The 19,725-nt window shown below is 42.5% G+C and overlaps 1 protein-coding gene across 1 annotated transcript in view; it reads left to right on the top strand.

Moving 5' to 3' along the window:
- The window catches only part of VPS35 (VPS35 retromer complex component), a 364,228-nt gene extending 345,561 nt beyond the window's left edge, over window positions 1-18,667 (top strand). The window contains exon 17 of the mRNA XM_085638094.1: window positions 17,704-18,667. Within this exon, the coding sequence (XP_085494220.1) occupies window positions 17,704-17,883 (180 nt within the window). The 3' untranslated portion in view covers window positions 17,884-18,667. The remainder of the gene's footprint in view (window positions 1-17,703) is intronic.
- Window positions 18,668-19,725: the final 1,058 nt, after the last annotated feature.

The following is a 19,725-nucleotide window of genomic DNA, read 5'->3' as shown; positions in this document are numbered from 1 at the left end:
GTGATAATAAAAATAAATGTAACCCGTTGATATGCATAAGAAATAAAATAGGGGTCAAAACACAGCCCTGGCAAACTTCCCTGGACAGACTAAAAGCATCTGTGCATTCACCCTTAACTTTATATCTTACAGAAGCACTGACCCTGTTTTACAAAGCGTGGAGAAAATCAACCAAAGGTGAGGGAAGGCCACACCATTACACTTTCAGAGGCACCCTCATTTACAGCCCACCTGGCCCTAGAGGCCTGTTCTTAACACAAGCTGGTAGTATGCTGGAAAATGGGTTAAGTGCCAATTCATATACGATACTGTGAGACTTTAACTTCCATTTGGAGGCACTCTATGATCCATATACCTCAAGCCTGGTGGACTTGTTGAGTAATGCTGACTTAAAGCAACTTGTGAATGGCGCCACTCACCAGGCAGATCACACACTGGATGAAATTTTTTCCAATAACTCACAGCTGCTATTTAAGGGCCTTCTTCCTTGTGTTTGGTCAGATCACAAGGCAGTGCTATTCGAGCTCACCTGACCTGACCGACCCACTTTGAAACCAGCAAATAAACAGCTGGTGAGCAGAGCGTGGAAAAAGGTAGAAGCTGAGGAATTACTTGAATTGTTAACCTCGACATTAACCACTCTACCTATAGACTTGGATGAGGCTCCCTATCATACACAAAATGGTTGGAAGCAACAGGTAACAAGCTAGCTCCCAAAAAACTCCTTCGCCACAATACGCCGCGACCATCTTCTCCCTGGTACTCCCAAGAACTTGGAGATCAAAAACTGGTCTGTAAACACCTAGAAAGAAACTGGAGGAAGGAGTATAATGATAGGGAAAATAATGAGTACAAACTAAGTTTAGCTCAGTATAAACAGCTTCTCCAAAAAACGAAAGTTTTTCGCCAAAAGAATTAATTCGGCAAAGAACTCGACTAAAAAGCTGTTTAAAACGGTAACCATCTAGGCACAACCAGCGTCTCCTACTATCCCTGCCAGTCAGGAACTCTGTGACAAAATACCTAAATTCTTCTTTGACAAAAGTTGATGCCATCTTTTCCACTTTAACTGATTTAACAACTAAAACAATTTCTGACCATACTGTAAGTCTTAAGTCAGGAAAGAGCTCTGCATCACAGTTTGATAAATTTGCCCCATTAACAGCTATAGATACTCTTAATCTTCTTATGACAGCGAAATCGGGCTCCCAATACGAGCCATGCCCAGTTTCTATACTAAAATTAGCACCCAAGCCAGTCACACTAGCATTGACTTCCATCATAAATGCTATGTTTTCTGAAGGGTATTTTCCCAAAAACTGGAAAAGTTCATCCATATTGCCCCTGCTCGAGAAAACCAAGTCTGCATCTTAAAGATTCCAATAACTTTAGACCTATCTCTAGACTCCCACTTCCTGCGAAAATTGCAGAGAAAAACATGAATGCACAACTTAGTCTGTTTTTGCAAGATTCTCAGGTGCTGGACCCTGCCCAGTATGGTTTCAGAGGGGGGCACAGCACGGAGTCTGCGCTTCTTAACTCCACAGAAGAGATCAGGGCTATACTTGACATGGGAGGAAAAGCCGCAATGAATATGTTTGATCTCTCAGTGGCCTTTGATACGGTCCATCATGTTTTGTTGATGGAGCGGCTGCAAGAGATTGGAATCCAGGGCACTGCCTGGATACTATTTAAATCCTTTTTATCGAATAGAATTCAAACTGTCTCTATCGGGGAATTCTCTGCCAAACCATTCTCACTGCCCTGTGGAGTCCTTCAAAGGTCATTTATGAGCCCGACACTTTTTAACATTTATGTATCCTCGCTGGCTCCACTAATTGAATTGTTTGGCTTCAGTTTGACATCTTACGCGGACGACACCCAAATTGTGGTATCGCTTCGGCCAAGATGTATGTTGGGAACAGCATCCCGGCTCCATGATTGCATGACAGCAGTGGGAATCGGGATGGCCCAAAATTGCCTCGAACTCAGCTCCGGTAAAACAGAGGTTGTGTTGTTTGGTAATGACCCTAATTTCTGGACCCCTGCTTGGTGTCCGGATACATTGGGTCCTCTCCCTATTCCTATCAAGAAGGTAAAATATCTGGATAGACAATAAACTCAGTTTTCAGGGATCAAGTGAATGGGGTGGCTTCATCCACATTGTATATTCTTAGATCCTCTAAGAAAATAATGCCATTCTTGCCCAAAGATAGTCAACATACAGGTATTACTGCCTTAACCATGTCCAAGCTGGATTACTGTAATAGTCTCTACATCAATATCCAGGAAGGGCTTATGAACAAATTACAACTGCTGCAGAATGCAGCTGCCAGACTGCTTACCGGAACACCAAAACACGCCTCAATCTCGGCTGAGATCAGAAGGGTCCACTGGTTGCCGTTAAGAAGCACATCCAGTTTAATGCCCTATGCTTGTTCTTCTTAAAATCCCTTCAAGGTACTGGGCCAGACTACCTAAAAGAGTGATTTCATTGGTATGTACCCAAAAGACCATTGCGCTCCTCAGAAGCAAGATTGGTGTTGGTGCCCTTTGTAAAAAAAAAAAAAAAAGCTAGCTGGGGTGGCAGACGTTTTGTGGCCGGCGCAGCCAAGGCATGGAATGGTCTCCGCTGCATCTTAGATGCATGACCAATCTACTTGCCTTTAGGAAGGGTTTAAAAATATGACTTTTTACTGTCTAAATCTAACAATGCTCTCTTTGTTTTAGGCTCTACAGGACTTTACATAGCGCTCTATAAATGTCACTAACATTAACTATGGGTTAAGATATTCCTTGGAGTGATTGACACTGTCAAATGCACTACTAAGGTCTATAAAAGCTAGGTAAAATGGACCCTTCTTTGGAATCACATATTTCCCTATAACAAGATCAAATGCAGGCACTGTTCCAAGTTCGCTAGGGAAAAAGGGTACCATTTTGCTCCACCCAGTCCTTGATTCTGTTCACGATAATGCGCCATACGATCTCAACCATAGGATCCAGCAGCAATATTGGCCTATTGCAACGGGGGTCCTATTGATTGTCTTTCCTAAACATCACCACTATTGTGGCAGTCTGCCAGTAGGCAGGAATGCTGAGGGAAGCTGCTGCATTTAGAACATTAGTAATTACAGGGGTCACATTTGAATGTTCTCCTTGTAAATGTCCATAGGCACTCCATCTGGGCCCGGCAGCTTATTCGCAGGGCTAGGCAGTATAGCAGCAGTAACCTGTCTTGCTTTGCACTCCTAAATGAAACAAATACAGCACTTCCACACGGAGGCACATACACGACAAAGCAAGAAAACACCTGAGAAGGGGTTTCACTCTAATAAAATTGAGTACATCAAAAGACAGTTTTCAGAATAAAGCGTGGGGTTTTGTTTGTGCAACACTCTCTAACAGAAAGGCTTTACCAGATGTCAAATGAAAACGGTTGCAAATGTGTGTGTGTGTGTGTGTGTGTGTGTGTATGTATATATATATATATATATATATATATATATGTGTGCACGCAATATTAACCCACTTATAAGTAACCAAATGCAACTGTTGAAAATATCGGATAAAATACAAGCAGATAATAATGATAATAATACTGGACGTCCGTTGCATGAAGTAAGCACTGTTAAATGCATGTAATCAATTGAAGAAAAACATGGAAAGATATCAGCTATATACACAGAATACATCACATGATTATGACCACTGGAGACTTGAATGTGCACACAGACACACTCACACATCACAAAGCTAATTATCGGAGAAAATACCGCACCGGCTGCAATAACTTAATCTTAGCCCACCCAGACTGGGGGATTCACAGCCCTGGGGTCAAGAAACTCACCAAGTCCGCAACTGCCAAACTGAATAGATGCACCTTCCGTCAGGTCCAAAATCCCACCTTCCAAGTCCAGAAACCCCAGTTTTATAATCTGAATGCACTAGAAGTTTCCAAGAAGACCTCCTCTGCGCCAAGGAAACTTACTGGAGTTGGCGGAGCTCCATGCAAGCATTTCAAAGGCAAAGGAGTTCTCACATATTCTCCTGCACTCGCACATGTTCCAGACCCTTATCTTAGTGAAGCTTGCGAAAGTAGAAAACATCTCCAAAAGAACAGAAAACAATCTTGAATGTGAATAACTTAAATAACATGAGTGACCTGGGGGCTTGCGTGTGTGTGCAGCGGTCAAGCTAGACAGAGATAGAATTCAAGATGGAGTTCAGGGCATGTCAGAGCCAATAGTAAAAACTTCCTAAAACTTCCCAAGGTACAAAATAATACACGTGTGCACCACTGCCTATAACACTACACTCGGATACAGAGAAGTACATTCCACACCTTTCTCTTGCTCTTGCTTTCAAACGCATATCCCACATTTTCTGTTCCTGGGAAGGCTGTAAAAAGAAAACACTCCCACTCTAAAGCTACAGAAAGACACAAAATGAAATCTCAAGGCAAAATGCACATGCAGAAAAAATGATGCCATACGTTCAAGCTAGAATAAATTACAACACATAATAGAGTCAATTAAAACAATGGTAGTCAAAGGTCATTACGTGGTCCCAATATGTAGGAGGGCCTCCGGCACTACATAACCTAATCCAGCAAATCTGATCTCTAAAGGAAACGGTGGAGTACCTTCCTCAGCAGCCACAAGGCCATTTCCATAAAATACATACATATATATCTACATTGATAATAAAACAATGAATAAAAATTACGTTTATCTATAGAACTGACACAATATTAAATTCATGTCACTCAAAATTGCAGTTATCAAAGAAAATAAAATTGTAAAATGTAATGTACTATCAAATAATATATGAAAAAAATAAATAAATAATGAAACAAATTTTAAAAAAGTAAACAAATTTAAAAAGTACTAACATAAAACAAGTCTACAATTGATAAAAATGGATATATCTTTAACAGAAATGGAAAACAATTTTTGGTTCTTAATCCAAAGTAATATATATTGCTAGAGAAATTTCTTTCCGAACACAAAGACAAAAAAACAGCCGCGCCAACAATCCCGTATTTCATGAATATTTTAATCAGCTAAGAAACGAGATTAGTTTCGACCAGCTTTGGTTTTGGCCACATGACCACAAAATCCTAATTACTGGCATAAATACTGCGTCACACCGGACGAGCCCAATAGACATAAGTGAAATACTTAACAATGTGAGTACAATGTATTCTCCTTCCACATTCAGTTCATGGGAAACTTTATGTATACTTGTTTGTTAGCACAATAATATTCTTCTATTTTGCAGGGTTCTTTTTAATTAATTATCTTTATGTTGACGAATCGTGCACATTATGGTCAAATTGCATACTTCAGAAATAATATTATTGTGCTCTTATTGTTGTCACTTTCCCATCTTATTCACTGATTAGTTTGACTGGTATTTGACCACTAAGTTACACAATAATTATTAACCCTACTTTGGTCAAGATTGCAGTATTTTTTTTCCTATCTATGGATACGTTTTCTATATTGTAATCATGATAAATGTGTCTGCCCCTTAATTACATGCAGATTTTCTGAGTTAGGTGAGACTACACAATTACTGTTGGTACAATTTGCTTACGTGCATGGATAAGTCCATTGATTCATTATCTTAATACCAGGTATAGTACCCCATTAAATCCTCATATCATGTGTCCCTCTTTAGAAAGCCATTCTAACGATTTTCGCCATAATTAGTTTAGTTGAACCAAAAGTAAAGGTCTCAGTAAGTCAACCAATATTTATTCCAGTAAATTGAAATATATATGTATCAAAACTAACACCCAAATTCAACAAAAAAAGTCAAACAAATGTTAAAATTTGGAGAGATAAAACTTATTACCCCAACTTAAACCTAAGGAAGGATGAAATGTATTATTCCCGGTCTAACCTAAGCAACAGAGGGAAAATTTTGGAATTGGGGTAGGGGTACTATACTATTACCATTCAGAGCAACAACAGTGGAAACCATGGATTTTAAAGGGCCCACATTTTCTTTTCCCACTCGAACCCAATCAGCAGCAGGGAAATCTTTAGATTTTGGAAAAATTCAAAATTGGCAAAGCAGGGAATATGTTGGGGAAAAAATATAATAATTATTATATATTTTGTTTAAAAACACAACATAAAAAATCAATATAAACCACAAAATATTAATAAAAATGTAAGTGTTTTCAAAATATACTAATTTCATGTAAACTACTAGATGCTTTTAAAATTCCTTAACCAAATACATTAAAAAAATTACTTATTTAAAAGACATGCCAATGTGAACATATACCAATTTTAAATGCACTAAAACAATTTATAGTAAAAACACTTCCCACCCTATTCCCTTACAATCCCAACAATCTACAAAAACATGTAAAATAATACCAAACAATTAAATACGTCACTATAAATATAAAAATTAAGTAAAATTGCAAATCAAAAATAAAAATAAAGGAAATTAATCCATTAGCTAATTTACATAATTAAGGTATCTCACAAAAAATTTACAAAAAACAAATTTATGTTATTATTGCTTAAAGTTACATTACACATAATGGAGTTAACCAACTAAAAATTAACCCCAAAAAATATTTTTTAAATAATCTAAAAATGCATGATGATTAATCTTTGGACGACCTCCCCCTTCACCTTTGTACTGCATCACTGCTCCAGGAATTCAGGAAAGGTCTCTACCTGGCTGTTTGAATGAACAGAGGTACTGCAAAGCAACTAGCATCTCCAGGGCCTTGAGACCCTCATGGAGGTTTTAACATACTTTATAAATCCTAATTGATTGATTGAGTAACCAACTCAGTTTAGCAAAATATAAAACAAAGTACACAAAAAACCTAAAGATTTATGTGAAAATATCTTCCTACCCTGCCTCCTCTACAAAACCAACAGCCCCCAATCATTTGGAGTGAAAATTAAATTAATAACACTTACCAAAACATTAAGAGTACTAAAAAAGTTTACAAATGTGGCATATTATTAACAATGCAACATCAATAGTATATACACAATATTACAAAATGATGCAACATCAATATTATATACAGCCATATTTAAACAAGCATTTGTAATGCACCAGGTCTCGCATTACTGACAGTTTGAGTTATTGGTGTTGCAAATAATAATGCAACGCCAATAGCTCATACTTTCAGTAATGCGAGACGTAATGCATTGCAAATTCTTGCGTAGTGAGCCAGGACACCAGCATTGTATGCCTCAGTGCAGTACCACAAGCTGCTCCTAGAGGTCCCTAGTGAGCAAGGCACCAGCACTGCATGTCTAGGTGCAGTACAGAAAACTCCTCCTAGAGGTCCCTAGTGAGGAAGGCACCAGCACTGCATGTCTAGGTGCAGTACCGCCAACTGCTTCTAGAGGTCCCTAGTGAGCAAGGCACCAGTAATGCATGTTTACAAAGTTGGAGTTATTGGCTTTATAAATTGCATTGTTTTTTACCTAGCCATTTTGCAGGGTTCAGTACCATCTGTGGCCGAAAGGGGACCTCTTGTGGTCACATATGGTACTGCACCCTGCAGAAGATATGGTAAATCCACCCCACCCATAATGCTTTGCATGCAAGACAGTACTACGATTACATTCAAATAGCTATGTCCATCTATACAATTAGTAGCTTTGAAATGTGTCAAAAGAATTATTACATTAATTTTGGATACGTTGTACTCTGTGTGGAGCTGATGAAGGGAAATTTATAGACGTCTCGTATAAATGTAAGATGTTCTAGTGAGTGAAGTAATCACTGCCAGCCTAGCTTAGGACCAAGTGTGTGTCCTCCCTGAATCCTTTCAGAAAAGTAGTGCCTTGAGGCTGTAATTAAAACCTAGGTAGTAACAACACATGTAACAAGGGGGTGCCCTCATGGGAGATTACAAGAAGACACAAGGCGGTACTAAGGAGGGACTACTAAGCTTATTGACCAATGATAAGCCACCATTTACAAAGAACGGGGACAGGAGCGAATTAAAAAGCTGGGCAGAAAGTGGACGGAGCTTTATGCCCATATCCAGAAATCTGTAAGAGACTATTAGGTATGGATTCCTTACCTTAGAATTACCCCCAGGCGTCAGACTGGATTCGGAGAATTTTTCTTCAGCAGTACCACTGTGCGTCAGTAGGTGGCGTTGGTCGACTCTGCGTTCGCCGTTGGTGTTGTGATCGCCGGAATAAAGTCACGGTATCTATTTAGATGCCGTCCCTGTGCGCTGACGTCAGTTCTTTCTTTTTCTGCGACAGCCAGCGCAGATCCGGAGTGAGCGGTACCCTTAGTCTTTTTTTTACTGGAGTTTTTTCAACTTTTGTCGACTATTTTTTTTGAGTCGTACAACTACTGGTGCAAGGGATGTCACATCAATGGACTGGCTTCAAACCTTGTGACTCCTGTCACAAGTTGATGTCGGTCACAGACCCACATCTTGGGTGCTCTGGTGCTTGGAGCATGACCATGACCCGAAGCTGTGCTCCGACTGCCGAGCCATAAACCCTAAGTCTTTGCGGGAGCTGTCCCGAAAGCATCTCGAGGCCCGGCAGTCAGCTCTGCGCAGCTCGAGGTCCTGGTCGAGAGGGAGGTCGCGGAGTCACCACTATCACTCCTCTTCGAAGTCTTCATCTTTGGGTAAGTGGAAGTAGGAGAAGAAGGCGAAGAAGCACCTATGCTCTTCGCCTTCTCCCCGTCTGTCAGCCGACGCGACATGTGTTTCAGAAGGTAGTCATCAGTCCCCTCCCGCGGAACCTGTTGGGTCGACTACGAGCTTCCCTCCCTTCCCGGGAGCTGGGGTGACCCCTGACCAACTTCGTAGCTTTTACGAATCCCTCCACTCAAACTTTGGGCAGCCCGACTCCGCCGGCACGCCTTCAGGCCCCGTGTACTCGGCTAGGGGTTCTAGGCCTTCAAAGCTGATGGCTTCGGCCGCAGGGCCCCCAGGGATCCTGCCTGGATCCGGATCGGCGCCGGTCAACCTTACGACACCTCTGGCGCCGAATGCATTGGCGACACCTCTGCCCCTTCCGACGCCGGTTGTGTCTACAGTCGGCGTCGACCCTGGCCTCCCCCTCAACATGGACATGGAGCCGGACCAGTGTTGGCCGACGCCGGTACCGGCGCCAACCAGTACTTTTGTACCTCAGTTCTATCCTGGCATTTCTTATTGCCCTGAGTGGCAGCTAGAGGAGGGTGAGGACTGGGAGGGGTCTATTGACCCTCTAGCAGATCTGCTGGAAGAGCCAGACTGGAGAGAGGAACTGGGTGAGGCCAGTGGTCTGTATACATCCCCAGACTTGGTATACTTTCTCCCCCCACCCTGGCTACGGAGGTGGGAGCCTCCTACGCTGTGGTGTTGCGTAGGGCGGCTGAGGCCTTGGACCTTGAGCTACCTACGGTGGCAATCAGGACTAACCTCCTGAGGTGCTGTAACCAGCAGCAGCTCCTTTGGAGCCCCTGCTGCCATTCAGTGATGCCCTCACAGACAGCCTTCTGGGCACCTGGTCCAAGCCTAGCACAGAGGCTCATGTGGATAGGATGATTGCGCGGCCCCGGGAGACCACACTTTCCTCTCCCAACACCCTACTCCTGAGAGCTTGGTGGTCCAAGTCTCAACGTCCAAAGCAAGTTCCCTACTGCTCCCCCAGATAGGGAAATCCAAGAAGCTGGATCATTTTGGAAAGATGTTTTCTTCAGCCAGCTTAGGACTGCGGTCGGTGAACACCGCATGTCTCTTGGGCCGTTACACCCACTCTGTGTGGGACACGGTCACGCTGGGGCTGCCACACTGCCCGTAGGAGGCCCGGGCTGTGCTATCCTGTGCAGTTGCTGAGGGTAGAGATGCAGCAAAGTTCACCATACGATGTGGGCTGGACACCGCCGACTCGCTAGGCAGGACGATTTCAACGTTGGTAGCCCAGCGACGCTACGCCTGGCCGAGGTCCTCTGGCTTTTCGGGTGATGTCCAATCGACTCCTTTGGACATGCCCTTTGATGGCCATTGCTTGTTTGGCGACAAAGCGGACAACGAGCTCGAGCACTTTATGGATTCTAGTGCTACAGCCAGAACCTCTCGCCCCGCGCAGCCTGCTTTTCACACCTTTCTTGGCTACGGAAGGGGTGCCCCACCACCACGTCCCACCCAGAGCCACAGGTCTAGGCAAGCTGTCCAGCCTCTGCACTGCCGGGGACGTGGGACCCAGCGTCATGTGTCTGGGGGTCACCGGCCGGCCAGACCACCTGCGCCTCCACTGCAGCAGCCTCCAAAGCTTCCTAGTCAGACATTTCCGGGCCACCTGTTGCCAGTGGGCGGCAGGATTCGCCATCACCTCCCCCACTGGCACAATATCACGTTGGACAGGTAGGTTTTGCAGATAGTCTGAAGGGGCGACTCCCTCCCTTTTGAGACTACCCCTCCTTCCATGCCACCTGCTTTCCATCGCATGTAGGATGATCACTTGGTCCTTCTCCGTCAGGAAGTTGCGTCTCTCTTGGCCAAGGGTGCCATCGAGCGAGTCCCTGTGCCAGACGTAGGTTGTGGTTGTTATTCCCACTACTTCCCGGTACCCAAGAAGGCCATAGGCCTGCGTCCTATCTTGGATGTCAGTGACGTCAACCGCTTCCTCCGGAAGGAGAAGTTCAAAATGTTAACATTGGCTTAGGGCCTGTCTGCCCTTGACCCTAGAGACTGAATGGTAGTGTTGGACTTGCAGGACACCTATTTTCACATCCCTGTCCTGCCTGCCCACCGGCGTTACCTAGGGTTCACGGTAGGCCATGAGCATTTTCAGTTCCCTGTGCTCCCCTTTGGCCTTACCAGCGCCCCTCAGGTGTTCGCGAAATTGATGGCGGAGGTCGCAGCTCATCCACGCAGATCGGGGGTTTCAGTCTTCCCCTCTCTCGACGACTGGCTGTTTAAGGCGAGTTTGCCCCAGGCTGTCGTCTCCCACCTCCAGACTATGTCGGACCTCCTGCATTCGCTGGGGTTCACTATCAACATGCCGAAGTCACACCTGATTCCTCCTCAGAAGCTCCTTTTCATCGGGGTGGTTCTGGACACAGCGCAGTCTTGGGATTATCCCCCCGAACAGCGAGTCCGGGATATTCGGTCTATGTTTCCGATCTTTCAGCCTCTAGCCCGAGTTTCGGTCAGAATGACCCTAAGGCTGCTGGGTCTCATCGTCTCCTGCATCCTGCTGGTGGATCATGCCAGGTCGCATATGGGGGCTCTGCAGTGGGACCTGAAGTTCCAGTGGGCATAGCATCAGGGTAATCTTTCCAATTGCATCCAGATCTCGGAGGGCACTGCATACCAATTGCAGTGGTGGCTAACGAACCAGGATTGGGTCAACTGCAGATCCCTCTCCCTTCCCCATCCAGAGTTCACAGTGGTGACAGATGCATCACTTCTGGGGTGAGGCAGCCACATGGGAGAGGTGGAGATCATAGGCCTCTGGTCTCCGGCGGAGTCCGAGCTCCACATCAACCTTCTGGATCTCCGGGCGATTCGTCTTGCACTGAAGGCATTATTTCCTTATGTCAAAGGAAGAGTAGTGCAGGTGTCCACTGCCATGTTGTATTGCAACAAACAGGTCGTAGTGGGGTCGTAACCCTCTGTCAGGAGGCCCTTCGTCTCTGGAAGTGGCTGGAACATCAGGGCATATCCCTGGTGGTTCAACACCTGGCGGGTTCCCTGAACGCCAGGGCGGATGAACTCAGCTGGCGGTGCATGATGGATCACGAATGGCATCTTCACTCGGAAGTGCTGCTAGGTCTCTTCCAGCAGTGGGGAGAGCCATGGTTAGATCTATTCACCACCGAAGAGAACACTCAATGTCAGCAGTTCTGCGCGTTGGAAATTCCAAATTGGCACTCGCTTGCCGGTGCTTTTCGTCACAAATGGAGTTAGTCTTCTGTAAGCCTTTCTGCCTATACCACTTCTGCCCAGACTGCTGAAGAAGATCAAGCGCGACCGGGCCCATGTAATTCTTATGGCACCAGATTGGGCTGGAAGAGTCTGGTATCCCGAGCTCTTGAACATGGCAATCGATCCTCCGATCAGACTGCCTCTTCGGCAGAATCTTCAGTCACAGCAGCAGGGGACGGTCCTTCACCTGAGCCTGTCCAGTCTACACCTCCTTGCATGGAGATTGAGCGGCGAGAGTTGACAGCTTTCGACCTTCCTCCCGAAGTCAGTAATGTTATCTTGGCAGCCAGGCATCCCACCACCAAAACGGTATATGCCTGTAGATGGAACAAATCTGTGGCATGGTGCACAGCAAAGGCTGTGAATTCCCTTTCAGCCCCTCTTTCAGAGGTTCTCCTCTTCATTCTTTCTTTGGCCCAGCAGGGCTCTGCTCTGGGCACTCTTAAAGGCTATCTTTCGGCCATTTCAGCCTTTCTGCGCCTTCTTTATCAGCCTTCTCTTTTCAAGTCCCCTATTGTAAATCTTTTCCTTAAGGGCATTGCTCACCTGTTTCCGCCTATGCCTTTCGTAATGCCCCAGTTGGACTTGAACCTTGTTATGACTTACCTTATGTGTGCCCCACTCGAGCCGCTACTTAATTGTCCTCTAAGACTATTGACCCTCAAAACTGCAGCCGCTACTGCTTTGGGATGTGGAGTCCCCCTTTATGACATCTGCCAGGCAGCCACATGGGCTTCATTGCACACGCTCACTAAACATTACTACCTGAACAGCCAAGTCCGGAGAGACGGCTTCTTTGGACTTTCTGGTGTGAACTTAGTTCACAGACCCACCTCCGGGGTTGGTATTGCTGTGGTATCTATTCTAAGGTAAGGAATCCATAACTAATAGTCTTTTTCAGCTGAACAAGTTACTTACATTCGGTAACAATATATCTGTAAGAGACATACATTAGTTATGGATTCCTTACAGCCTCAGCCATCCTCCCGTTCTGCGAACTGACTTCTAGAGTAAGGGACTCCCTTCCAGGGCCCTAGTTTTATGCACCAGTGGTCAGTGTCTTGCACAGCTCTGCGCTTCTGGCATGGAATGTCGTGTAAAGAACTGAAGTCAGTGCGCAGTGGGGGTGTCAAAGTAGATACCGCGACGTCATTCCGGCAATCATGACGCCAACGACAAACGTGGAGTCGACCGACGCAGAGGCACTGCTGAAGAAAGATTCTCCTGATCCAGTCTGATGCTTGGGGGTAATTCTAAGGTAAGGAATCCATAACTAATATATATGTCTCTTACAGATATATTGTTACCGAAGGTAAGTAACTTGTTCTACGGTATGTCTCGAAGAGACAGTGCAAGCGCTGCCTAGGTGAGACCTAAAAAGGATATTAATGATTTATGATTGATGTGTTTACTGAGAATTGGATGAGCTATATCTGAAGGGAGAAAAAGGGTCAATATCAAAGTGGTAGAAGGCGAGAGAGGGACTCCCAGAATGTTGATTTAGTTTCCCTAGTTGCTGTACGATGCAAAAAATTTACATCATTTCCTGTAATGCAAGTGGGCTACTTAACAAGCAAAAGGTTTGTGCAATTCTGAATTGGCTAACCCTATTCAAACCGGAATTGATCTTCCTAAAACAAAATATCTTTAAGATATCCTTTCCAAACCCTTTATTCCCAAAAGATATTCCCACTCCTTTTACACCTCGGCAGCGGCAGTCATAAGAGGACTAGGTATTCTTTTAGCTAATAGTCGCATGGCAAATCTGTGACATTTTTAGGGATGGTTAAGGACGTTGGTTCTGGGTAAAAGTGGCAATTAAAGGGAACATTTTGAATTTAACTAACTAATATGTCCTTGTTACTGATGATATTGAGCCATTATTAAAAATACATAATTGGCAACGTCTGCGGCTGGTCCAATAATAGGGGGGGGGGGGGAGTACTTTAACTCTACCCAGAGCCTTATTGTAGACACATCAAACAGATCATAAAAACGATTAAAACCTTGTACACTAAGTATTCTTAATACATTAAAGCATGAATTTGGATTAGTAGATCCATGGCGTTCAGAGCATCCTTTGCTTAAGGAAGTATATGTACTATTCACGTTAATTCTCCTGAGCATCTCTGATTGATTTCTTTATTTCTACTAGGTCAGTTCAGTGTCAAATGCCTAGTATTAAGGCAAATGCTTTCTCCAACTATTCTGCTATCTCAATTTAAATTCAGATAATTTATCCTAACGCTACTTTATAATGCCATTTAGTTGGCTAAAACAAGATCATTTATAGAGGAGTTTTTTTATGGTAAACTTCGATACCGCAGATGTTATGATAATCTGGGAGGCATTTAAGGCTGCCTTCCGCAGCCATGTTAAAGCCTATCATGCCACATTCCTTATTGAATAAAAGTAACGATATTGCTGAGATCTTTTTATGGCATTATCAAAAGGTTTACAAAAAAACTAAGATTCCCGCATAAAAGTTAGCTACAGGCAACAAGGGAACAAAGCAGTGCAATTTTGGAAGCGATCCAGGTTTTCTAGATCTCTTCTGCTTTGAGAATATGTCAAATGGTAAGGTGTGGTGGAGATGGCATTCCTATAGAAGTTCTCAAGGGTTTCTTCTAAACAATTAGTACCATTCCTAGTAAATGATTCAATAAGTTTAGAACGCGAAACCTATTCCCTAATCTTTTAAGGCGTCAATAATTGTAAGTTTCCTTAAAAGGGATAAGAGAGCGAATGACAAATCCTGTAGACCAATTAGTGTGATAAACTCCGACTATAAGTTGTTCACGAAAATGTGGGCCTCCCGTATTATACCTGGAGCTAATGGGCTAATACATGGAGATCAATGCGGATTTTGATCAGGTAGAGAAATTTCAGCTAATACTTAACCCAAGCAATTGATTATTTTTCAAGTAATAAAACGAAGGCCGCTATTTTTATGATGGGTGCGGGGAAAGCATTTGACCTAGTTAATTGGCACACTTTTTTTATCCTAAGAAAATTTGGATTCCCAGATCAATTTTCAACAATGCTATGAAATCTCAATCAAGGGGCAACAGTAAAAGTGATTATAAATGAGAAGGCACCAGGAAAGATTAAATTAAACCAGGGTACGCGTCGGGGATGCCTCCTGTGCTGTTTACTAAATTTGAGCCATTAGCAGTAAGATGCGTAGCGATACTACAGTTATTCTTCCAATATTTGGGATGGCCAAAATCAAGCTTTTGCTGATTATATTATTTTATATCTTCAACCAAACCCAGCAAATATTCAGATCATGCCAGGTACAATTGCAAAATTTGCTCGAGTCGGAGGTTATAAAGTCAACCAAACAAACAGGAATACTACTGTTTAATACATCTTCAAATGATCTTCCCCAAGAACTTCAGTCTCAATATTCACCTTAGCGACCTATCAGATATTTAGGCATCTATGTGACGCATGACTATTCTCAATTACTTGATTTAAATTACAAGACGACGTTTCATTAAATTAAAACATTGTTGGATAGATGGAATTGTCTCCCTCTATCCATTATTGGAAGAGTAGCCTTGATAAAGATGTCGATTCTCCCATTAGTGCTTTTTCTATTCACTACACTCCCCATTATAATTAATAAATCATACTTTTGAGAAGTCAGTCAACTGTTTCAAAAATTAATTTGGAATAATAGACAGCCCAGGACAAAAATAGCAGTATTGCAGCTTGATAAATCGCAAGTGAAACTAGTTTTACCTCACTGTCAAACATACTACCCCACCACACTTTTGGATAATATAGCTCTAATAATGACTAACACTGGAATATGCGACAATTGAATTTTGATACAGATGACTATAGGGTCATCAATTGAATTATCGATTATTTTAAAAATACCCAAATTTCCCAAATGAACTAGGTATAACTCATTACATGCACTGGGCCAGAGGCCTGATATTTAACGGACAGCAGATTATTAGCTTTCTTTGCTCAACCTATACTATTTTAAACCCTGAGATATATTTGCTGATGCTCTTGCTATATCAAAGTCATTTAACAGGCTCAGGAAACTAGCATCGGGCCTTATGAAACAACATTAAGAGTGATTTTGAATTAACAGTTCCTCAACAAAAACCATCATTCCCACAGGGTGTTCAAACTCCAAAGGAGAATGGGTATATATCTCAAAATTGGGATACAAATCCCTGAGGGCTGCACATTTTAGAAGGATGGTATTCTTGTCAAAGCGGCTTGCCTATTAATCTCCCCAAAATTGCATGATATTAATGCCCCAGTGCCAGATCGGTGTTTTCGTTGTAAGCTGGATAGAGCAGGAGACGGGCGGCATATTTTTTTTTACATGACCCACACTTCAAGATTTTTGGGAGAACATTTTCCAGAAGCTTACAGATATAACGCAGATTCATATATTGATGAAGCCCATGCTTGCTTTGTTTGGCTCCTCATATGTCACTTGAAGGGCTAATAAGAGCATCCATTGTTTGCTGTATATTGATATTCCTGTTGCACTCTGTGTAGCAGAAGTGGAGAACAGCGGAAGTTCCTTCTCTGAGACACTGGCAAGCCAAAATGCAAAGAACTTATATTTTTGAGGAGACCTATGGTAGGCGAGCGGGTAGCTGTCTAACTATTCAGATATATGGGGTAGAACACAGTTTGACTTGGCTAATCCTGGCAGTGAAGGGTACTAGCTATATGTTAAATGAAGAACAAACGCTGCAGTCTTTTAAATAGACCATAAAGTACAGAAGTAGGGAAGAACAGGAGATTCAATGTTGCGTACAGTACTGGTGTGTGTAATTTATATTTTGTGCCTATATTTTTTATAACTGATTGTATTGGGGTATTTTTTATCTCACATCAGCACTTTAAAGTGCACTTAGCACTTTTTCGTCAGCGCTTTATATTGGAAATATGTAAGCTCGTGATAGGACTTAATGAATTCATGTAGTCTTATATGTGTATCAGAATATTGATGTGTGTCATGTTTCTTGACAAATCATTCAATGTAATGGCTATGAACTGCTCAATCAAAACTAAAACAAAAACATTAAATCACTGATTAGCAGAACCTCTGATAGCTTCATCAGGTTAAAAGTGCTTGAAGTCAGGTTCTAAAATTATAATCCTGGCTTCAGTTCTCCCGCAGCCACTCTCTGGACAATGCTGCTCTGGATGTTTTTTTTGCTTCACTCAGCTTTTTAACATAAATGCTCATTATCCACAAAATGTTGGTTCTTCTCAATGTTGCATTACGTTTTCCATCCTAAATATCTGTCACTCCCATTAAAGGGCCATCCAGTCTAGAGAATAAAACCAGTTCTTTTTGCCCAACCCTGCTTTGCTGGCAGTCCCAACAATAAGCATTTTAGCCTGTTGCTTTGATTGATGGTGTCAGCTGTGGTTTTGAGATGTATTTTGAATTCTTTCACCGGATGACCCCATTAAAGTAAATTGGCGGTTGCTTTTTTCCTTGTTCTGTTGAAGACTTCTCCATGGCTGTTCTTAACTTATTGCATATAGGCTGCTGTGAGATTGAGTCTAACTGCCCATCACTCTGAAGATAAGCACACTCAAACCCTGAGTCCAAGTTTTGCTCATGACCGTGCACTGCCGACTTCCACTTGCTTTTTTGTGCATGTATCACATATATCCGTGGACTTCCCAGTAATCAAACGACAAAAGCTGTTGAAATTACCTTCCCTGTGGTTCTCTATGATGTGATCATATTCTTGGCTCTTTCATTCCAGGTGACCGTCCAGGTTTTGAATCAGCTCATTCAGAAGATCAGAGAAGACCTGCCCAACCTGGAATCCAGCGAAGAAACGGAACAAATAAACAAACATTTTCATAACACACTGGAGCATTTGCGTATTCGGCGAGAAGCCCCAGAATCCGATGGTCCAATTTACGAAGGCCTTGTTGTTTGAGTGGGAAGTCCTTTAACAGTGTACCTATTCTTTTCGTTCCATATATGTCATTTGTTTTATAAATAGAATAGTTTCTTCTTAGAGTGTGCCTTTTGAAATCGCCAATTGGACCATCATTCATTTATTTCAGGACATCAACCAAATACGTAACTGCATTCTCCATACTGCATTTGAATAAGTAATACGTTTGTATTGGACCAGTAATCTAAATTCGATAATTTTAGCATTGCCAAACCAGTTCCATAATATTTCTAAAGTGCAACACTCTAACCCAAATATTTTCTTTTATGCCACTGTTTGTTAGTGTTGGTTCTGTACTTTTATGTGCAGTTCAGTTTTAATCCCGCTAAAGTTTTTCCTCTCTTTATTGTTCATGTGGCCAACTTGGAAACATCCCAGTTATTTCACTTGGGGGTGTTATATGTGGGATTCTGCTTCAGCTTTTCTTTTAATGCAGGCCAATGCTATGTGTCGGGAATTTTTGAAAACTAGAATATATTAATGCATGTTTGGAGAGTTGTAAAGCAACATGTTTAAAAGACAGAAGTTATATTTTGCATAAGAAAGTCCTGTGATATTCAGTGAAGGCCAGTACTGTGCACAGGGCTTATTTATCAACACACCTTTGCTCCAAATTGTATGAAAAAAAGTTATATGGAAGACTTGTGGTCTATATAGTGTATGTATAACCATCATTACTGTAAATTTAGGGAAAATGCATTATACAAGTTTATTAAGTCTCATGATTTGCACCAAACAATAAAATTGCTATTAACAAAGTGTACTTGCTATCTATACTATTTGTGATTCTTTAGATAATGTTTGTGTGGATGAAGGCTGTATCAGCGTGATTGCTGTGTAGCTTTAAAAAAAAAACTTTCACAAAGCTTTTTAATGTAAAAAAAAATCTATCTGGTATGTAAGTGAGGCTTAGGATGCAATATTATTTTTTACCACTGTTTATAAATTCACGCACACAGCTACACACTTTTTGTGAATTGAAACGTTGTTCTGTCTCTAAACAGCTTCACGCTGTCAGTGCATGTTGAAGCAAAGAGCTGTAATTTTGGTATCCTGTTATTTGCAACGTTCGAGTTGAGTGTGTCTCCAGAGCGTCAGCTAGTGTGACTGCTGACGTGACTTGAATAAAAGTGCATGGCAAACTATGCAAGTCATTCATCCTTTGCACAGAAAATGTATGTATGGCACATTAAAGATTATTGTTTATTTAAAACATTAATTCACCGATCAACCTCCCACTGCCATTGATTGTGTAGCTTACCCCAATGTTTTGTCAAAATGATCTTTGCACCTTTTAGATAGCTGTAGCAAGTCCTTTGAGTAGATCGGATCAGAACACCAGGTCTTCTGCTGTTTACAATTGGCTCTAGGAGGTGCTTAATTGGAGCAATGGTTTCCCTTGCTCGGTACTGGCACTTCATTGTCAACATCGGCACTTATGACAACCTGTCACATGGTCGCGTTGTTTAGAAATCAGGACAACAGTTGTTTCTTAATTCAGTATACTTTTGAAATTACTAGTACCTGCAACCCATTCCATTCTTATAACTTTGGGGGCCTTGGAATAGTCTAGATTGTCAGACTTGTAGGTGTTTATATGTTAGTAGTTGTGTTAATACTTTCATTGGCAGCACTAGTAGGAGCGCAATGGACGGAGCCAACTGCAGTGGCCTCCTGGAGCCATGGCACTTTTATTTGCAAATTAAGTACTGGCTCTTGCACGACTACAGATACAATTGTGGCTTTTTCATCCTGTCTCCCGCATTTGTGAGATTTGGGAACTGAGACTTTTTCGTTTCGCAATTGTCTTTTTTGTAGATT

Source organism: Triturus cristatus, chromosome 12, assembly GCF_964204655.1.
Source record: "Triturus cristatus chromosome 12, aTriCri1.1, whole genome shotgun sequence".
Classification (NCBI taxonomy): Eukaryota; Metazoa; Chordata; class Amphibia; order Caudata; family Salamandridae; genus Triturus; species Triturus cristatus.
Note: the sequence above shows the minus strand (reverse complement) of the source record. Positions and strands in the feature narration are given on the sequence as shown.